Source organism: Panicum virgatum, chromosome 9K (genome assembly GCF_016808335.1).
Source record: "Panicum virgatum strain AP13 chromosome 9K, P.virgatum_v5, whole genome shotgun sequence".
In the NCBI taxonomy this organism is placed as follows: Eukaryota; Viridiplantae; Streptophyta; class Magnoliopsida; order Poales; family Poaceae; genus Panicum; species Panicum virgatum.
This window is the reverse complement of record NC_053144.1, coordinates 26527596-26546512: the sequence shown is the minus strand read 5'-3', so window position 1 is coordinate 26546512 and position 18917 is coordinate 26527596. Positions and strand designations below refer to the sequence as shown.

Here is an 18917-nt window from a genome sequence, read left to right as displayed (position 1 = left end):
TCTGTTCGTGGCACGCACGCCCAAAAACCCCCGCTGCCTCCTTTATTTGACACCCCCGCGACCCCTGCGCACCCACCTCTCCACACCATCGCCGCCACCGCACCCCGGCCACCCCGCCGCCTTGCTCCGCCGTGCAGAGCACCCCTGCGCCGCCGTGGCCACGCTGCTCCGCTGCACCACAGCCCCGCCAGACCCCGCAGCTGCTTCACCTTGACGCCGGGAAGCTCCCTGGGCCCGCTATCCCCGCTCTCGGTCCTCGCCCGCGCCGGATTTTGCTCGGAATCCGCCACTGCAGGTAGGTTGTTTCCCGAGCAATTGCTCACCGTCGTAGAGCACCGGATCTCCCTGACCCCCATGGCACCTCCGCAGGATCGCCGTGAGTTGATCCGGGGAGCCCTGAAGCCTAGAAGAGCTCTGCAACGCCCAGACCACGAACGCTGATCGACGCCACGCTGCCGGACCCCGTCACCGATCTCCCAGCGCCGCGTTTGTGCCACTCCGAGCCTCTGGTGAGCCTGCTCGTGCCCTCCTCGCGCTCGTGTTTTAGCCCTAGGCCGAAGTTAGGCCGCGGCGCCCGCTGTCCGCGCGAGATGCCTCGCCGGGCCGCCGCACGAGTCGGCACCCCGTGGTGTGCCCCCACCTTTTCCCTACGCCGAAGCCCTGTGTAGAGCTCAATAGTTTCCCAGTGTTCCCCGCAAGCCCCCCGCCCAGTTAGTGTCCAGGATCGGCCCCTGCGACGCCTGAATGCGTGTGTGCCAGCGAGACTCTCCGCCCAAAGCCGCCCTGCCATTGCGCACCTTGCTAGAGCCGCCGCAGACCCGCGCAGACACTCCCAGTATGTTACCCATATCGCGCTGTTGACGCCTGACCCAAGACCCAGCCAAATCAACCCCGGGAATGCCAGTTAGGCGAGCTCCGGCGAGCCTGAGTCGAGCGCCGCCGCGGAAACTCCAGCTCCAGCAACCAGCGCCACCCTCCCGCGCGCGCAAGATTAGATCTCGCATACCCCTTCGATTTGGACTGCGCGATCGTGATCCAACAGCCAGAATCCACCCCCGCACCAGATCGGGTCCGGTCCGTTAGATCTGAATCCAACGCGCAGGATTAGATCTAGAGTCAGATGGGGTCCGGATCGTTAGATCTGGATCCGACGGCCGAGTTTCACCCATACCGCTTTGCCCAGCCAGTTTTGCTAAAGAGACCCTGAGCTTTTCTAGAATCAACCCGTAGTCCTAGACAATTCAAAAGTAATTCCAGTTACGCCCAGTTTTTAACGTTTAGACCCCTGAGCTTTCCCATTTTTGTGCCCACAGTCCAGCCGTGAGTTTTTGCGCGCCGACCCCCAGATCTCTCTGTAATTATGTTTTAGTTCCTAGTTTTTGCATAGAAGCCCCTGGAACCTTAGTTTTCTCGCAGTTTAGTCCTTAAACCTTGTTTTAGCCCTAGATTTCGCGTTCTAGCTCCGTTTTAGGCGTTCTTTATGTCCACGCGATCATTGCAACGCGTAGAATAGTTCTAGCTCTGTTTTGTTTGCTGTTTTTATGTAATGTTGTACTATTTCTTAGTTTTTTCCTTGTGTGCATGTATGTGTATGTGCTAGACTTTGTTTTGGCGTTGCGATCGTGAGTAGACGTTGAGTAGTCGGAGGAGTAACAGGAGCCACCTTCCGCGGGACACTTCGAGCAGCAGGAGCAGTTTGAGGAAGGTAAGTATAACATGAACCGCCTATCCCTTTTAAATTTATTTTCATACTGCATTTTAATATTGTATGCATATAAGGACTTTCCTAGCCACTTTATATCCTTTATATATATCCCTTGGGTTGCATTTTGGTTAGTTGTGCTAGGTGCCGTGCTATAACACACTTGGTCCTTTTTAATTAATTTGATTAATGTTATATGCAACTTAATTCTGAGAGTGGTCCTTTGTGTTCTGTGCTTGAGTGGCTCACGTCTCGTTAAAATTGGTTTTTTCTAGAAACATGGTTTAAGGGGCCAGCACGGTGCTTAGTGCTTGGTTGGCCACTCTCCCTAAGGACCGGTTCATAGAGCGACAACCTGGGACAACAGCGCTACCACAAGACTGGAATGGGACGGTCTTGGTTTACTAATTAGGTCTTTTTGGTTTGGAGTAACTTACCTGCGGGGCAAGGGTGGTAAGCTTCTATGGCCCTCGTACTGAGTGGCTTCGTCTATGCTTTGTGACTTGACGCCCACTAGACCTCTCCATCGTCGCCGATCCAACCCTCGCGGTTACTCCTTACCAACAAGATTCTTTGTAACGACCTCGTAGTGAGTTTGCTAGTCATCTCACCTACGGAAGTGTGATGAACAACTAGCGTAGCTCACGACTTGTCGGTAAAGATGTGCAACCTCTGCAGAGTGTAAAACTGGTATACTAGCCGTGCTCACAGTTATGAGCGGCCTAGATCCTCCTTTTGATTAGTGGGGTTATCTTCCTTTGATTAGGGGGGTTCCCCGGGTGGTTTGGTTTGGTTTGGTTCTCATTAGTTCATAATTAATTTTGATTATTTTCTATGTAACTGGGTTTATGGTAATTCATCCACTTGTAGTAATTAGCTTTAATAAAATTTTGCCAAGATTAAAAGCTAATGCAGTTGAGTCAGTCAAACCTTAGAGCCTCATAGTTTGTGTTATACTTGTTGAGTACAAGTTGTGTACTCACTCTTGCCTACTCTACTCTTTTCCTCTTGTTCTCTTTGGGGACACCCTGCTGCTGCTCAGTTCCCGGCGACGCGGAGGAGTTCAATCAGAACCTCCAGGAGTACGAGGACTTCTAGGCGGTCGTCTGCCAGTCGACGTCCCTGTGGCGCCCAGCTTCAGAGAGAGTTTCGTACTTGTTCTACACTTCCGTATATTTGTATCAGACATTTTGTCATTAATGTAATAAATAACATTTGTACACATTTTATTATATCTTTTTACGTGATATGTGCTGTGATATACTGTTCATTCTGTTGTATATACGTGTGACTTGATCTTGGCACGTATATGACTGCTCGGTTTATGCCCTTTTGTAAACCGGGTGTTACATCCTCCTTCTTGGCCCTCTCTGCTCACTGCTCTGGGCTCGATCGGCGGCGGCGGAAGGGGAAAAGAAATTCCATATGGCTAGGGTTTGGAGAGCGGCGGCCATGGGTTTTATAGGAGCGTGGCTAGGGTTGGGGGCTCACGGCGGGCCCGGATGCCGAGGAGCGGCACGGATGGGACGGGCTCGGTGTGGGCGACGTGGAGCGCATCTAGGCGGTCCGCGATGGGGCTTGGCGCGCAAGCAAAAAGGGGGGACAAGGCAGCGCGCCTCGTGGCAGGCATCTTGGGTGTCAGCAGGTGTGGCAGGCGAGGCCGTAGGCTTCCTTTGGTGTGGAGCGGAGGCGCGGCGTGGGTGAGGCCGTGACGGCGTCGGGTGAGTGCGGAAGTGGTTGGGAAAGAAGAACAGGGTGCGGCGCTAGGGAGACTGGCAGGCGGGGCCAGCTGGCAGTGCCTCTGGGTAAAGGGGTGAGTGAGCTGGGCTGCAGTGCTGGTTGGGCCGCGGGAGATCGGGCCGCGCAGGCTGGCGGGTGAAGCGGATCGGGCCGGGAGCGGTAGCAGGCCGAGTGGGGTGAGTGCGGGCGGCCGGGCTAGGCAGGCCGGGTAGGCGTGCGGGCCGTGTAGGACAAAAGCAGGCCAGGCTAGGTGGGTTTTTGGGCTGGTGTGAGAAGCTAAGCGAGTTGGGTTAGATTGGTTAGAGGGTTAGAGGGGTTTAGGCCCAAGTTAGAGTTAGCCTTTGGATTTCATTTGAATGGCCAAATTCAAATGAATTCCCACACAAGTTCAAACAAGGAGAAATAAATTCAAATAAAATTTCAAAATGTGACAGAACTGCCAAAATTAATCCGGCTAAAGTGCGCTAAACCTAACTATTATTTATAAAATAATTAATATGCACTTCAAATGGAGAAATCTGACAGTCTGTCGGGTAAAATCCCGATAAAATCACTGTATTTCGGATCGAAACAACATACCTCACTCGAAGGTGAGCCCAGAGATTACAATAAACACAAATTTTATAACATGAACTTCAATCGTAAATGTTATTATTAACTGAGTTTGAGAATTCAGACGGAGTACCTCAGAAGTTTGAAAGTAGATAAGTTCTTCAGAGTTTATAAACAGTAGAAAAGAAAACGATATCTAGCGACGATATATGACATCATGATGATGCCCGTACATGACGTCAATCTCACCAAACATTCCAAAGATTACCTGAAAACAAAGTTAAAAGCAAGACTGAGTATACTAATACTCAGTAAGTCTTACCCGACTAAGGGTATATAATATCCCTTTAGCTAGACATGCAAAGCTTGTGGAGGTTCTGGGTTTTCTTTTGCTAAAAAGCAACAAAGAGTAGGTCCTTATTTTCAAGTTTTAGCTTTCAGATTCTAGTTGGATTAACTATTCTGGATTTGCATCTGTCTATACAAATATATAGAGAATTAATTGCATCCCACAAGATTGAGTATCATCTTTGTTTCTCTTCTTACTCTATGTGGCAAAGAGATTAAGCAGTCTCAATATCCGTGAGAGGCGGAACAGTTCGAACCGAAATTTCAATCCTTGCAAGGTAAAACCTAACTCACACGCTTGGAGCACTATTGAGTCACTCTGAAGCAACCGTTTGCTTCTCATTCCGGTTCATGGATCATGGCCACTCTCCCCGAGTACAGCGAACCGCTCTTCTCTGCACACGTAGTCGATTGTGCAACCTATCATAACTTTCAACATAAATAACTTCCTATCTCTACAAGAGAGTGTGGGTGTATGTCCATTTGCCGGGCCGATCAGTTACTAGGCTTGCCGCGTACCATATTTATGGCACGTGGCTAGTACTTTCAAACGCTTAATCAACACTACCACACACTGCGGCCTTATCAATTTTTATCAACATAGACGGATTACCACCATGAAACTTGTATCCCAATCCATCCATGGTCCTTATAGTGATTGTAGAAAGTAAACAATCTACTCCTATAAAGCTCGCGAGTGACAGGCAATCACTCGACTTTTACCGGTCCTATTAGCATAGCATCTAATCGAACTCTGTTTCTAGTGTTCAAACAATAGGTACCTAGAATTATGCATCTAAGGTTTTCATTCAACTCTAATAACATAAATGCACAAGTAAATGAATTGTATAATTTAAAATACTGGGATTATGCACCGGGGCTTGCCTTTAGTAGAGTCTATAAAGTTAGAAGGCTCTGGCTCTTTCGAATTGGATTTCAGAACTTCAGGTAATTCTGCAACGTTGGTTGAATTTCATGCAGTTTACTCTTGGACTTCGGGTTTACGTTCAGGTCTTCGTTATCTTTCGTAATGTTGACTTGGACTTCAGAAGTATCCTCGTCTGGTTCTTGGATGAATTCGTATATTCCGTCGACTAGCGATATTATTTCTATATGCAATGCAGTACTTGAAAGAAATTAGTGAAGTGCTTAAGTATAGCTTTCCTTCACTAAAAAGATCTAAACCAATAAAGTAAACATTTAAGACCAAGCTTAAAAGTGTTACTTTACTGGGCAATCGTTTATAGAGTAAAAGTAAACACAAGGAACTTTATAAAATAACAAGACTAGCTACACTAAGTAGCATGGTTTGAAGTCAAAAGAAAGAAAGGGTAACTTTATTCAGGAACATGGGTGGGTTGAATTCAAATTTAGAATTTGAATTCAAAAGAATTCAACAACTAGGGTTCAAACATCAAACATCAACTCGAAGTTAAAAAGGAACGACTAAGTCTATGAATCAAGCCTAAACATGGAATTTATTCTAACAAAAACAAAGACAGAACTAGCACACATGAATTAACTCTAAAACTAAAGAATAAATAAAAAACTCAAGTTAAACAGTGCACAAATTCTTCCAAAAATTATCACAACCTACTTGTGATCAATAGGGTTCATGGTGAAAAGATGACCCTAAGAAATTAATAAAAACATGCTTTACTAAATAAAACAGGTGTATATGCTAGAAATAAAAAAACACATGAAATAATGAGCAAAAGTCAAGCATTTGAGCCACCAATTTTATACAAGACTACTCATGGCAAAAGAAGGCTAGGTTCCAAAAATCAAGCATAACAAAGCTATGGTTAAAAAATTATAAATAAATTACTCAATTTCTAACAATTAACGTAGAGAACACAATATAAAGCTTCATACAAACTTTAGTAGCCAAAGTTGTAGAACTAGTCAAGAGGAACACAACAAAATTTATTTGGCATTTTTTTTTATTTTTCTACAATTTTCTAGGATTTATCAAATTTAACAACATAAAATAAAGAAAAGGTTTTAAACTTTTGCAGAAAAGACCTTAAGAAGATTTCATTCCTCACAATTGGGTCCATGTGCCATGGTTGACCTTGGGGAGCTCTGCTCCGGCCGGATTCCGGCATCTAGGGTGGTCGGCGGCGAGAGTGGAGGGGCTAGGGGGCCTCAGGGACTCGAGCCGCACCTGCAGACGGGTTTGGTGGGGCTCGGGGTGGCCTGTAGCAGGCTCGCCGCGGGAACAGGCGGCCGGCGGCGAGACTCTACCATAGCAGCGGTGCTCTGGCGAGGCTTGGAAGGGGAGACCGGGTTGGGAAGCTCCACTGGGGTGAGGGCAAGGTCGGGGGCTGTTTGGTTTGGGCAGAGGAAGGGAGGATGGGCGCATCCACGTGCGGCCGGCGAGCGGTGGCGCAATGGAGGGGGCAGTGGTGGGGAATGCCGGGATTTAAGCCGGTTAGGGCTATTTATAGGCTGGCAAAGGGAGGGGATAGGGGAGAGGGGAAAAAGATGAGCTTTGTCGAGGCTGGGGGCAGCTTCCTGCGGCGGGGCAGGCCGTTCAGTGGGCGCTCCGACAAGGTGGCATAGCGCAGCGGCGTGGCGTGTGCTCGAAGGGCCAGCAGGGGTAGCTGGGGTGGCGGTGGAGGCTTTAGGGCGACGCGTGGAGCGGCCGAGGCGGCGTTCCATGGCGGTGCGGCCATCCTGGGGGCGGGAAAACCGCGGCGGCGACCAACGGCGGCGGCGCCTCTGTTTTCCAGAGAGGGGAGGAAGAAGAAGAGTAGCAAGGGTGGTTTTGCAATTCTCCAAAATTCCAGGGGATAAACTGAAAAATAAAATTTCCCGTTGATCTAGGGCTCAAATGAAAAAGTGCCCAAAATGAAAGTTGTTCAGTTTTTCAAGACCTACAACTTTTATGCACTACTACAGAACATGCCTTTGTTCCAGGCCATTTGTTCCGGCTGCCTTTGGGCCCGGGACAGAAGGTGGCTTTTGTCCCGGGTCCAACGGCTAGCCGGGCTAGCGGGGGGATAGGGGCCTTTTGTCCCGGGTGGAGCCACCAACCGGGACAAAAGGTGGCCTAACCCTTTTGTCCCGATTGGTAATACTAACCCGGACTAAAGGGTGACCCTTTTGTCCTGGTTGGTGGCTCCACCCGGGACAAAAGGCCCTTTTTGTCCCGGTTGGTGTTACCAACCCGGACAAAAGGCCCCTCCACGTGATAGTTCAAAAGGAAGTTATTCTATACTGAGTCACATGTACTACTTAGGTGAGTTGGCAAGAAAACCATACGCTAGGCAAAAAGTTTTGGGATCGAATCCCGCGGGGTGCAAAAAAAAATTTAGCATCACGGACATTTTGTCTCGGTTCTGCCCCCCGGGACAAAAGCCAGTTTGGAACCGGGACAAAATGCCGAATCTTTAATAGTGATGTTGTGCAAAAATTCACCAGATCAAAGGGTTTGAAATTATTTTAAAATCCGCCAAAACTTTCATTTGCAAAAAAACATAACTTAGTTTTTAAAATTGCAAGGGCAACTTTAGGCATAAATAAATCTTTTTATGAGGGTAAGAAGTAAAAACAAAATATGCATTTTAACCCCTTATAAATTTTAAAATTTTGCCTTTTGCGAATCTATTTTGTAAAAAGGACTTTGTATTTTTCCAAAATAACAAAAATTCCCTTATTCTGGAAATCATGGTTTAATTTTTTAAATCAACACAAAAATTTTATTTTTGACCCCTAAAATCTAGATTGTCACACAAATAAACAAGGTAGATTCGAAAACTCCAAATAAAATCTAAATATTTCACTCTAGCATCAGTGACCTTATATTTAGTTGGTTTTAAATTCTAGGAATTTTGAGATAGGAAAGAAGACATTCTTAGATTATTCTAGCTATTATCACTTCCACACAAAAAGTTTTTGAAAACTCATATTTTTAGAATATATAACATTCCGTAAAAATTACGGGATGTTACAACTACAGCATATTCGTACATTTCATAACAGATCTGATTATATATACCACTCTCACTCTCACTCTCACTGACTGACAGAGCCATTAATTATCTGTATGTCTTTGTAAACGATTCATAGTGAATCCATTACCATTCACCTAAGGAAGTGTTTAAGAGACTAGCTACGTCGAGCAAATCAGGAGACACAAATTGTGGGTAAAGTATACAACCTCTGCAAAGTGAAAACTGATATATCAATCATGCTTATCATTAAGAGCAGTTTGGACCCTCGAATGATAATCGAACTTGCTGTGGCACCTTGGTTTTGTTATAATATTGTATCCTTTATGTTTAAGTGGGTTGGTATAAACTTATACCTAGTAAATAGGTGCTTGCTAATAAAATATGACCAACTAAAAATGCTAACCACTATAAATCTTTAGCCTCTTTTGATAGCATTGCATTCTTCCCCCACTTGCTGAGTACCAACCATAAGAGTACTCACCCTTGCCTATTCACTGTTTATAAGATAATGTGGAAGTGGATCACTTCAGCGACTTCAAGGAATTCTAGGGTGCGTTCATCAGTCAAGTGCCGCCGGTGGAGGAAGCCGCTGCTGCAGTACTCATTTAGGATATCGGTGAAACAATTAAAGACATTTGTACTATACTTCTATTTATCGGAGTGTAATAAAGTTATTTACTCTCTCTTGCTTACATCTGGGACACTGTTTTTTTATATATTCACTTATAATATCTATCATATGAGTGTAAATTTTATCCTGGCCCATATATGAGATACATATGATTTCTTTTTGAAATCGGGTGTGACAGCTACCTACAATCTACCGTCTCCCGACCCGTTTCTAGTAACACCTACGAGTACTTCTCAATGATAGTATATACAAGATGTTTTTGTTACCGAAGGAGTCATTGGACTAATATTTTCGGTAACATCTCCGAGTACTTTTCATTGATAGTATCTAAGGGAAGTTTTGATACTGAAGGAGTCATTGGACTCACATTTCTCGTAACATCTTCGAGTACTTGTCACCTTCGAGTACTTGTCACAGGGAAGTTTTGTTACCGAAAGAGTCATTGGACTCACGTTCACTACTACAAAATAGGCCTTTCTTCCATGCCATTTGTCCCGGTTACCTTTGGGCCCGGGACAAAAGGTGGCTTTGTCCCGGGTCCAACGGCTAGCCGGACCAACGTGGGGGACAGGGGCTTTTTGTCCCGGGTGGAGCCACCAACCCGGACAAAAGACCCCCCTTTTGTCCCGGTTGGTGGCTCCACCCGGGACAAAAGGTCCAACCCTTTTTATCCCGGGTGGTAACACCAACCGGGACAAAAGGGTTGACCCTTTTGTCCCGGTTGGTGTTACCACCCGGGACAAAAGGCCCCTTTTATCCCGGTTGGTGTTACCACCCGGACAAAAGGCCTCTCCACGTGATAGTTCAAAAAGAAGTTATTCTATACTGAGTCACGTGTACTACTTAGGTGAATTGGCAAGGAAACCATGCGTTGGGCAAGAGGTCCTGGGATCGAATCCCGTGGGTGAGCGAAATTTTTTTAACGTCAGACACCTTTTGTCCCGGTTCTTCCACCCGGGACAAAGCCTCGAGAGGCTTTTGTCCCGGAAGCCTTGTCCCGGTTCCAAAACCGGGACAAAAGCCAGTTTGGAACCGGGACAAAAGGCCAAATCTGTAGTAGTGGTTTCCGTAACATCTCCGAGTACTTGTCACTAACAGTATCTACAAGAAGCTTTGTTACCATAGGAGTCATTGGATTCACGTTTCTGGTAACATCTCCTGAGTACTTAGCTTGTCACCGACAGTATCTACGGTAAGTTTTGTTACGAAATGAGTCATTGGACTCACGTTTCCGGTAACATCTCCGAGTACTTGTCACCGATAGTATCTATGGCAAGTTTCGTTACTAAAGGAGTCATTGGACTCAAGTTTCCGGTAACATCTTCGAGTACTTGTACTTGTCACCGACGGTGTCTGCGGGAAGTTATGTTACTGAATACATAGTTTCTAATACGTATATTAAGATAATAAGCTGATATATATATATATATATATATATATATATATATATATAATCTACTTCCTAATTGACTGGCAGGGTGATTGACTTTATTTGATTCCATCGATTTACAGGCCTGTCCTATTGATGCAAGGTTGCGTCAATGTTACTCCCCCTGTTTCAAATTATATATCACTAAGTTCATAGTTGCGAGGACATTATGTAGGTGTTGGAACGGCCCATGGATCCCTCACACTCACGACAACGACACGAAGAAGAAACCAAAGAGTGGATACTCAAGATGGCGACGAACGCCCCGGCCGACGAACAGCCTGTATGTTGGCTTCTATTGTGACTGAAACAAACGCAGCATCTGGTACGGATGGTTTTGGGGCTACAAATAGGCCAGGGCGCCCTCGGAGCTCTCCACACCCGGCTACCTCGCCACAATCTGGGTGCCCCCGCACGACGTCGCCAGCGCCACGAACGTGCGGACGACACGGCCACACACCATTGACCCGCGATACGCACGCCCCCCCCCCCCCCCCCCCCTCTAACCAACTCGGACCGAGCCCAACGCAGCGATCCTACGTGCACGAGCTCGACCCAAACCCCTGTAACACTAGAGGACGCGTCGGGCCGCCATGCATGGCCGCAGCTCACCTGCTGCACATGCCCGAACTGGGCGACACACGCACGCCCATGTCGAGCTTATGGCTAACAGTAAGGAGTTGCTCCAAGGCCAGGTCAACTTCTGCAACCAGATCTACATAGCTTTAATTTATGAACCATGCTGAATCACACGCTCAATTATTTATGTCTTGTTGATGGCAGCAGATCATCACACGATCGTCTCTGCTAGCTTAGTGATGTGGCCACCCACAGGTGGAAGAAGATATTCCTGGAAGCTGGATTCAAGGAATACACTATTGCGGTTCTCGGCCTCCGATCCAGTCGTTCATTGTGCTTTGTGCTGTATCCACTACTGGAGAAAGCCACATTGGTACCAGCACGTTAGTGCCGGTCAACAAGGAGCCGGCACTAACGTGCCTAAACAGAACCCGGCAGGCACGTTAGTGCCGGCTAGACATCACAACCGGCACTAACGTACCATCCCCACAGCAGCCACAACGGTCAGAAGACATGTTAGTGCCGGCTGGGAAGCCCAGCCGGCACTAACTTGGCACGAGCAAATTAGTGCCGGCTGGTATTTCTAGCCGGCACTAAACGTCAACACTTAAACGCCCCTACCTGCCCCTACAAAACTTAAATGCAGTCGGCACGCATTAAAAATTTGGAACGAGCCCACGCACCTTGTGAGAGCTGGCCTTTTTCTTCTCACCTCTCACAGCTCTCTCTCGAAATATCTGGCCCACTCACCTAAACTCTCTCTCTCCTCTCTCTCTCAGCTCTCTCTTGAACTCCGTGGAGAAGCCCCCTGCCCATCACTGGTGAGTGCGTGGCGGCGCTGGGCTCGCTGAAGCTGGCGATTTCAGTGTGGATTCATAAAATTGTTTGAGGGATTTTGTTGCTAGGATTCTTGTGTGCATTTTTTATTTAATCTCCACTCGAATCTCTTGCAAATCGACTCGGATTTTGAGTTTTCCCCAAATCGCGTTCCTAGAACAGACGTTCGGAATTTCACTCGATTCACAGTGGTTTTTTTATTGTTTCATGATCTTTTTCCTGGATCTATTAGATCTTGTGACCGTGCATCTATGGTCCAAATCTTGTTTGAATCAGTGGAGTATTCAGGGAGTATTTTTTGTTTGAAAGTTTGACGTTTGCTTGACATTTGAATCGTGTGCTTCCAGGGAGTGTCCCGAGATGGAGCAAGCTCGAACCAGGAAGGTGGAGCAAGCAGCGTGAGGCAGGCCCAGGGAGTGTCCCGAGATGGAGGAAGCTCGAACCAGGAAGGTGGAGCAAGCAGCGCGAGGCAGGCCCAGGGAGTGTCCCGAGATGGAGCAAGCTCGAACCAGGAAGGTGGAGCAAGCAGCGCGAGGCAGGCCGCTACGGCCATGGGGGCTCAAGCCTGGCGGCGGCCTGGCGAGCGCTGATGGCGGCCTGGACGAGCTGCGGGGGCCTGGCGAGCGAAGACGGCCAGGCCAGCGTCGTGGGCTGAGGCTCGAGGCCAGCTCGAGCAGGAGGCGGACGTGAAGCTCTTTCTGGACACGCCGGAGCAAGACTTGTGGGTCGACCAGAGCTCCAGGGGCGCCGACCACCGCGTGCCGGCGCCGTCGACATGTTTTTTTTATTTTTTAAATCGATTTGTAAGGGTGCAATAAGTTACTAATATATATAATATTATATTAGTGTGATGCCATCTTAATATTAGTGTGCAATAAGTTACTAATACGGTTCTAATATTAGTGTGCAATATGGTACTAATATGGCTAACATTAGTCTGTAATACGGTCCTAATACGACACAAATACCCACATCAATTTGTATAAAAACAAAAAAAACATTTAGTGCGAGCTAGTAATATCAGCCGGCACTAAAGTGGATGTCTGGGCGGGCGGGGCGTGGCGTGGCAGCGCACGTTGGTGCCGGTCACAGTAGCCGGCACTAACGTGTTGTCACGTTAGTGCTGGCCATTTAGTGCCGGTCACAGCGACCGGCACTAACACGTCCTGTGACCGACACTAATAAGCCATTCTCCAACAGTGATCCGTGAATGCGCATCAGTGAACAAGTTAGCCACAGAAATAAAAGCACATGGCATCATCAGGGTACTAGTGGCTTTGTCCTGTGTCACTTAATAGCACACTCCAGATGATAATCTGTTCCCTATTGAATACTACATACACGGTTCCTTGTGCACATCTTCAAAGGTACTAAGTCAACTTCAATTAGTAAAGTACCAAATGTACTTTCAGATACTTTTACTTTGAATTTTTTTTCTAATAGTTGATCTATGGAAAAAAAAGTTAAATTAAATTAGTATTCGGTTCCACTGTTTGGTATTTGGTTCCACATTTTGTAAGTACCAGATACTTTACTCTAGATACTTCCTACCTTCACCACCGTAGAATTTTGTCAGATGGATGGCTTCTATATTTTTTCAATCATTGTATAATAATAATAATAATAATAATAATAATAATAATAATAATAATAGTGGTAATCATGATATATTATTATAAGAGCTAATGCCTAAAACATTTTTCTTTTGACAACGTGTGGTGCACGTATCTGTAAAGAATGCAAAAATAATGCACCAGTGATGAGACAACTGGTTGTTGAGTGCTGACTAATAGGCAGGCTTTCCAGAAGACACGAGTGCATAACTTAAAAACAATTGCGATGATGCAAAACGTGTAACTAACCATGCCGACACAATGAATCAATCGATAATGATGTTGCAGTTTGTTTTAAAAAACTAGCATGCACCACGGGCCAACAAACAAATTCCTAGCTAGTATATACATACGGTTTTCCCCTCCGCTAGTCATCCACCCACAGCACAAAATACAATGGCGATCAGCGAGGAGAGCAAGGCCTTGCTCCAAGCCCAGGTCGAGCTCTGGAACCAGACCTTCAGCTTCATGAAGTCGGTGGCGCTTGCGGTTGCCTTGGACCTCCGAATCACCGACGCCATCCGCCACCACGGCGGCGCCGCCACCCTCCCCCAGATACTCGCTGGGATTGGCATCAGCCCATGTAAGCTTGCTGGCCTCCGTCGCCTCATGCGCGTTCTCACCGTCGCGGGAACCTTCACCGTCCAGCCACCGGAAACCTCGTCAGGCGGGCACGACGAGCCTATCTACAAGCTGACGACGGTCTCCCGCCTCCTCACGACGAGCGACGACGGCGACGAGACCTCGGCGAGCTGCTTGTCCCCTATGCTGAGCCACGTGCTCAACCCTTTCCATGACTCGGAGCTCAGCATGGGCCTCGCCGCATGGTTCCGGCACGATGAGCCCGGCAAGTGCCAGTACACCCTGATGCACGGCGCGACCCTGTGGGAGATGTGTGGGAGCAGCGACGCGGTGAACGCGTCCATCAACAACGCCATGGCCGGGGACAGCCGCTTCCTGATGCGGATCGTCTTGGAGGAGTACGGTGAGACCATCTTCCGGGGGGTCGACTCGCTGGTCGACGTCGCTGGCGGGGTCGGCGGATCCACCGCCACCATCGCGGCCGCGTTTCCATCTTTGAAGTGCACGGTGCTGGATCTCCCTCACGTTGTCGCCAAGGCTCCATCTGTCAGCAACGTGCAGTTTGTCGCGGGCGACATGTTTGAGAGCATTCCACCCGCTAATGCTATCTTCCTAAAGGTATCATCATAGCACTAGGCCCTTCGTTACGAACTTTCTATGGATTATCATTGGTAATTATTATTGCATTTGATACATTAGTGTAGCAGGCGCTGGCATGTTCTGCTGAGTGCTGACATAGGGGAGCTCAAACATCAAATCATCGTCTAACTTTATTTTCACTTAATTTTGAATTTTGTCTGAACCTACCATAATATACACGCTTAATTAGTTTCTGGCACCACTACAAAAATGATTTGTAGGAACGCCCCGATTTTTTTCAAAAGAAGACCAAAATTTCACCCGTTGCTACAAAATTTCACCCGTCACCCTCTCACCCGCCCCTAAAAATGAGTGTCATTTTTAGGGGTGGTTCATGGCATCATCCGCCCTATTTTTAGGGGCGGGTAATGCTATGAACCGCCCCTAAGAGATCATTTTTAGGGGCGGCTGACGACATGATGTGAATTAAACCTTGCAATGAGAATGGAAGTCGATCAGGATTGTTGATTTTTTTTTGGAAAGAAGTCTGCTATATATACTATTCACTCAAAAACGACACTTCAGAAGAACAAAAGTTTGTTGATATAGCCAGCTGTCAAGAGATATTGCCCAAGTATATTTGAATAAAAGTGACTGTTGACAGCGAAGGTGGAGTAAGAGATAATGCCCAAGTATTTATATTGGATGAATGTTAGACCATGATTTTAAATAGCCGGCTACGACATTTAGCAGCAGGGCTGCCATTACAACGTGTAGCAGGCTATAGCCGTCTTTAACGGGCTAAATGCCGTAGCGTCTGCCCTTTCTGGCAGGGCTATATATTCAGAACCTTTGTTAGACTAACTTATAATGGTTAAGGCTTATTTATTTCAGTACGTCCTGCATGACTGGGATGATGACAAGTGCATCAAGTTATTGAAGAATTGCAAGCAAGCTATCCCTTCAAGAGACGCAGGCGGAAAGGTAATAATCATTGATATCGTGGTTGGATCTAGCCTGTCAGATGTTAAGCTTCTAGAGACGCAAGTCTTGTGTGATCTTGATATCATGAAAATTGGTGGGGTCGAACGAGACGAGCAGGAGTGGAAGAAGATAATCCTTGCAGCTGGATTCAAGGACTACAATATTATGCCGCTTGGTCTCCGGTCGATTATTGAGCTCTATCCATGAATGTTGCTCACTGAACACGTGATCTGCTAGATAAATAAAAGCATATGTCATGTGAGCGTACTAGTTACTTTCTGCTGTTGGACTACTATAGATTTAGTTTCAGATTTCAAATTCAGTCGGTCTGAATAATCTATTCAGACAAATTGTGAAGCCTATCATTTCCCGCTAAGGAGCATGAAAGATCTTTGGAGTCACTATATATTGAGTAATAAAGATTTTAATTTATTTTGGAATGTATCTCTTACATTTACATCATGGGTACCAGAAAAAAGTATAGTAGCGTGGTCCATTAATTAAACAAGTAGACAATAGTCTAATGCAATCTGATTACAATGTCTCCAATATATGTATGCTACGTAGTTGATCACAAATTTTCCAAATTTATATTTTACAATACAGTTTTACTTTTTCAGATATACTTCTTGCTCTCTCTAGCTTTTATCAATTCATCCTCATTCGTAAGGAAGGCATTCGCTACTTAATGGCGCACTCACCTGGTGTTAGGACAACTGCAATGAGGACTCAAAATGAGCTTTCGGAATCTCATTGTTGGAGATATTCTATTGTAGAATGTTTACTGTAGAGTTTGAGATACTTGATGATGACAGTCTTTAATACGGTATATATTATCAGAAAATAGTTAAGGCAATTCTCTTGTTCACAAAATGCTGAACTACTAATCATGACTAGTACATGTATACGCAAGCTTTAATTAGTAATGTCTGGTCATCAGTTAGTTGCATACACATATAGCTCTTACATATATGCTTTCCAGACTGACTTGCATTTAGTCTGTACGTAGTGGGTTGCGGTTAGGGATGCAAGTCCCATATTTTTTGGGTCATTGGGTCGACCCAAAACTTGATAAAATGAACTAGAGTGGCATGCTACGTAATTAATTTGGGAGAAAAAATGAAATAATATGAGAAACCCAAAAACACCAATAAGTACCCACTTACATCTCTAGTTGCGGTTGAGGTTGCGCAGGAAGCAAAACCACAACCACCCTTTAGTCCTGGGCCACGCGACCCAGGACTAAAGAGGACATTTCGTAGCCCGCTCAATAGGCCCCCTTTAGTCCTAGTACTTGTCTCATTTCCCCCTCCACGACGCCGTCTTCCTAGCTCCCTGCGTCCTTGTCGATCTCGTCACCCTCCGTGCCGTAAACTCGAGCCGCGCGTGCCGTTGTCCTTGACGCCTTCCGCTCCACACGCACGGGCACCACACCGTTCTCTCCGCGCCACAGGCCGCCAGCACCCCCAGTGCAACACCTCCCAGCTCCCTCCCCGGCCCGGCCAGCCAACCTTCGCACACCTCCTTGGCGCCCCACATTGTGTGGCACGACTGCCGCAGCTCTACCTCGTCGCGTGCCTCTGGCCTGCCTGTCCGAGACTCGCCACGGCGGCGTAGGTCCCGGCTGGACCAATCACCGGTTGTCACACCCGGTTTTAAGGACAAAACCGAATGCATAGCTATATGTATGCCAGGATCAAGTTTCATACATATAGATACATCATAAGTGAATAATCAGTACAGTATCACGAAAAAGAAAAACTAAAACAATTAAAAGACTATCAGAGTTTACAGCTTATCCTGGAAACGGAGACTCCAAACTTCACAGGCAATCGACTGGGGGTTGCGTACGCCTAGAACTCAGCAACAACTTCAATAGACTCCACCATAACTTTCTCCTTCTGAGCAGCAGTAAGCAAGGGTGAGTACACTTATGGTTGGTACTCAGCAAGGCCACAAGAAATAACCAGAATGTGATTTAAATCCATCTTTAAGTTTATTAATCATGTGAGGGTCCAAGCCGCTCTTGACCGTGAGCACGGCTAACCGGTTAGTTTTAACTCTGCAGAGGTTGTACACTTTCACCACAATTCGCGTAAAAGTTCCAAAGAACTTTGAACCCAACCACGCAATGTGCTAGCTAGGCACAATACCACACTTCCGAGGTGTGATTGCATAGGGACGCTACGAGGCATTTACAAAGAATCCCTATATGTATGTGTTGGTCCCTGCCGTGCGGTCCCTCAGAAGACACAGCTTCCTTCACCCGCTCCACAACACAAACTCATAACCACCAAGCAGAACAACCCCAACACAACATATAGTTCATCTAATTACTTAGCCAAGACCAGAGCCCATTAGTATTGTGGTTGTACTGTTTTTTTGGGTGGTTCTCCATGTTCCAATTAAATCATAATACTCTTGTAAATAAGCATAGATAGAAAGATGGTTAGGGTCACTTGCCTTTCTCCAACGAAAAGCTACTCTTACTGCTCTTCAGCTTTTGCTCACTTGTAATTCTTGATCTTCAATCTTCGAACAACGATCCTTCTACTCGGAACAATCATCGGGCAAACATACAAAGCAAACAACAAGATACCTCTAAGAACAATACACCAAAACAAAGAAAGGCTTTAAAAGAATGTACTAAAGGATAGGGCTCACTGCTATGGTTATGGGAGCGCAAGAAACGCGGAAAACGGAACTAAAACGGCGATTCTATGGGATAAACGATGCTTCAGGAATCTAGTCGCGATTAACTATAGAGTTAAGAGCTAATAGAAAAGATTTGTAAGACAACAAAGTGTGCTCACAGAGGATAAAAAGGTTACAAAGCTATTGCACACGTCACAAGGATCACGTGAGCGCAAGAATCGCTGAAAACGGAGTTGAAACGTGAAAGATATGGCTAAAACAAGATTCTAGGGACTTGTTTGCAATAGATTTAAACTTTCAGGGGCTAGCTCTAAAGAAACTAGGGACTAAAACGAGATTTAACCTAAGATACAGGGGCTAGTTTGCAAAACAACGCACTAAGGATGGTGGGTTCTATTTTGAAAAAGCTCAGGGTGTTTTCCGTAAAGATTTGGACTAAAACAGAAATAGTTTTGAACTGCGATGGACGGAGGGTTGATTTTGGAAAAACGGAGGGGTTTATTTGCAAAAATGACCACGGTTGAACGGTATTTGGTTTAGTTGACTCGGGTCATATTAGATCTGGGCCGCTGGATCTAAATCGGACGGCGGGAGTGGATTGGGGTGGGCTGGCGGCGGCGCAGAGCTAGAGCGGGCGGAGCGGAGCTCGCGGCGGCGCATGGCGGATGGCGGCGACGGCGAACAAGACCGAGCGGAGCAGAGCGAGAGAGAGGGAAGAAAAGACGGA

The 18917-nt window shown here is 46.5% G+C and overlaps 1 protein-coding gene and 1 long non-coding RNA gene across 2 annotated transcripts; both read left to right on the top strand.

Moving 5' to 3' along the window:
• The first annotated feature begins 11600 nt into the window (after positions 1 to 11600).
• On the top strand, positions 11601 to 12639 carry LOC120651032. Its single transcript, XR_005665902.1, has 2 exons — positions 11601 to 11761; positions 12125 to 12639. It is a non-coding gene; the product is annotated as an uncharacterized LOC120651032 (long non-coding RNA).
• A 1100-nt stretch (positions 12640 to 13739) lies between these two features.
• On the top strand, positions 13740 to 15979 carry LOC120651031 (5-pentadecatrienyl resorcinol O-methyltransferase-like). The gene is made up of 2 exons (XM_039928362.1): positions 13740 to 14590; positions 15446 to 15979. The coding sequence occupies exons 1-2, from the start codon at positions 13787 to 13789 to the stop codon at positions 15740 to 15742; spliced, it is 1101 nt and encodes a 366-aa protein (XP_039784296.1). The 5' UTR covers positions 13740 to 13786; the 3' UTR covers positions 15743 to 15979.
• Positions 15980 to 18917: the final 2938 nt, after the last annotated feature.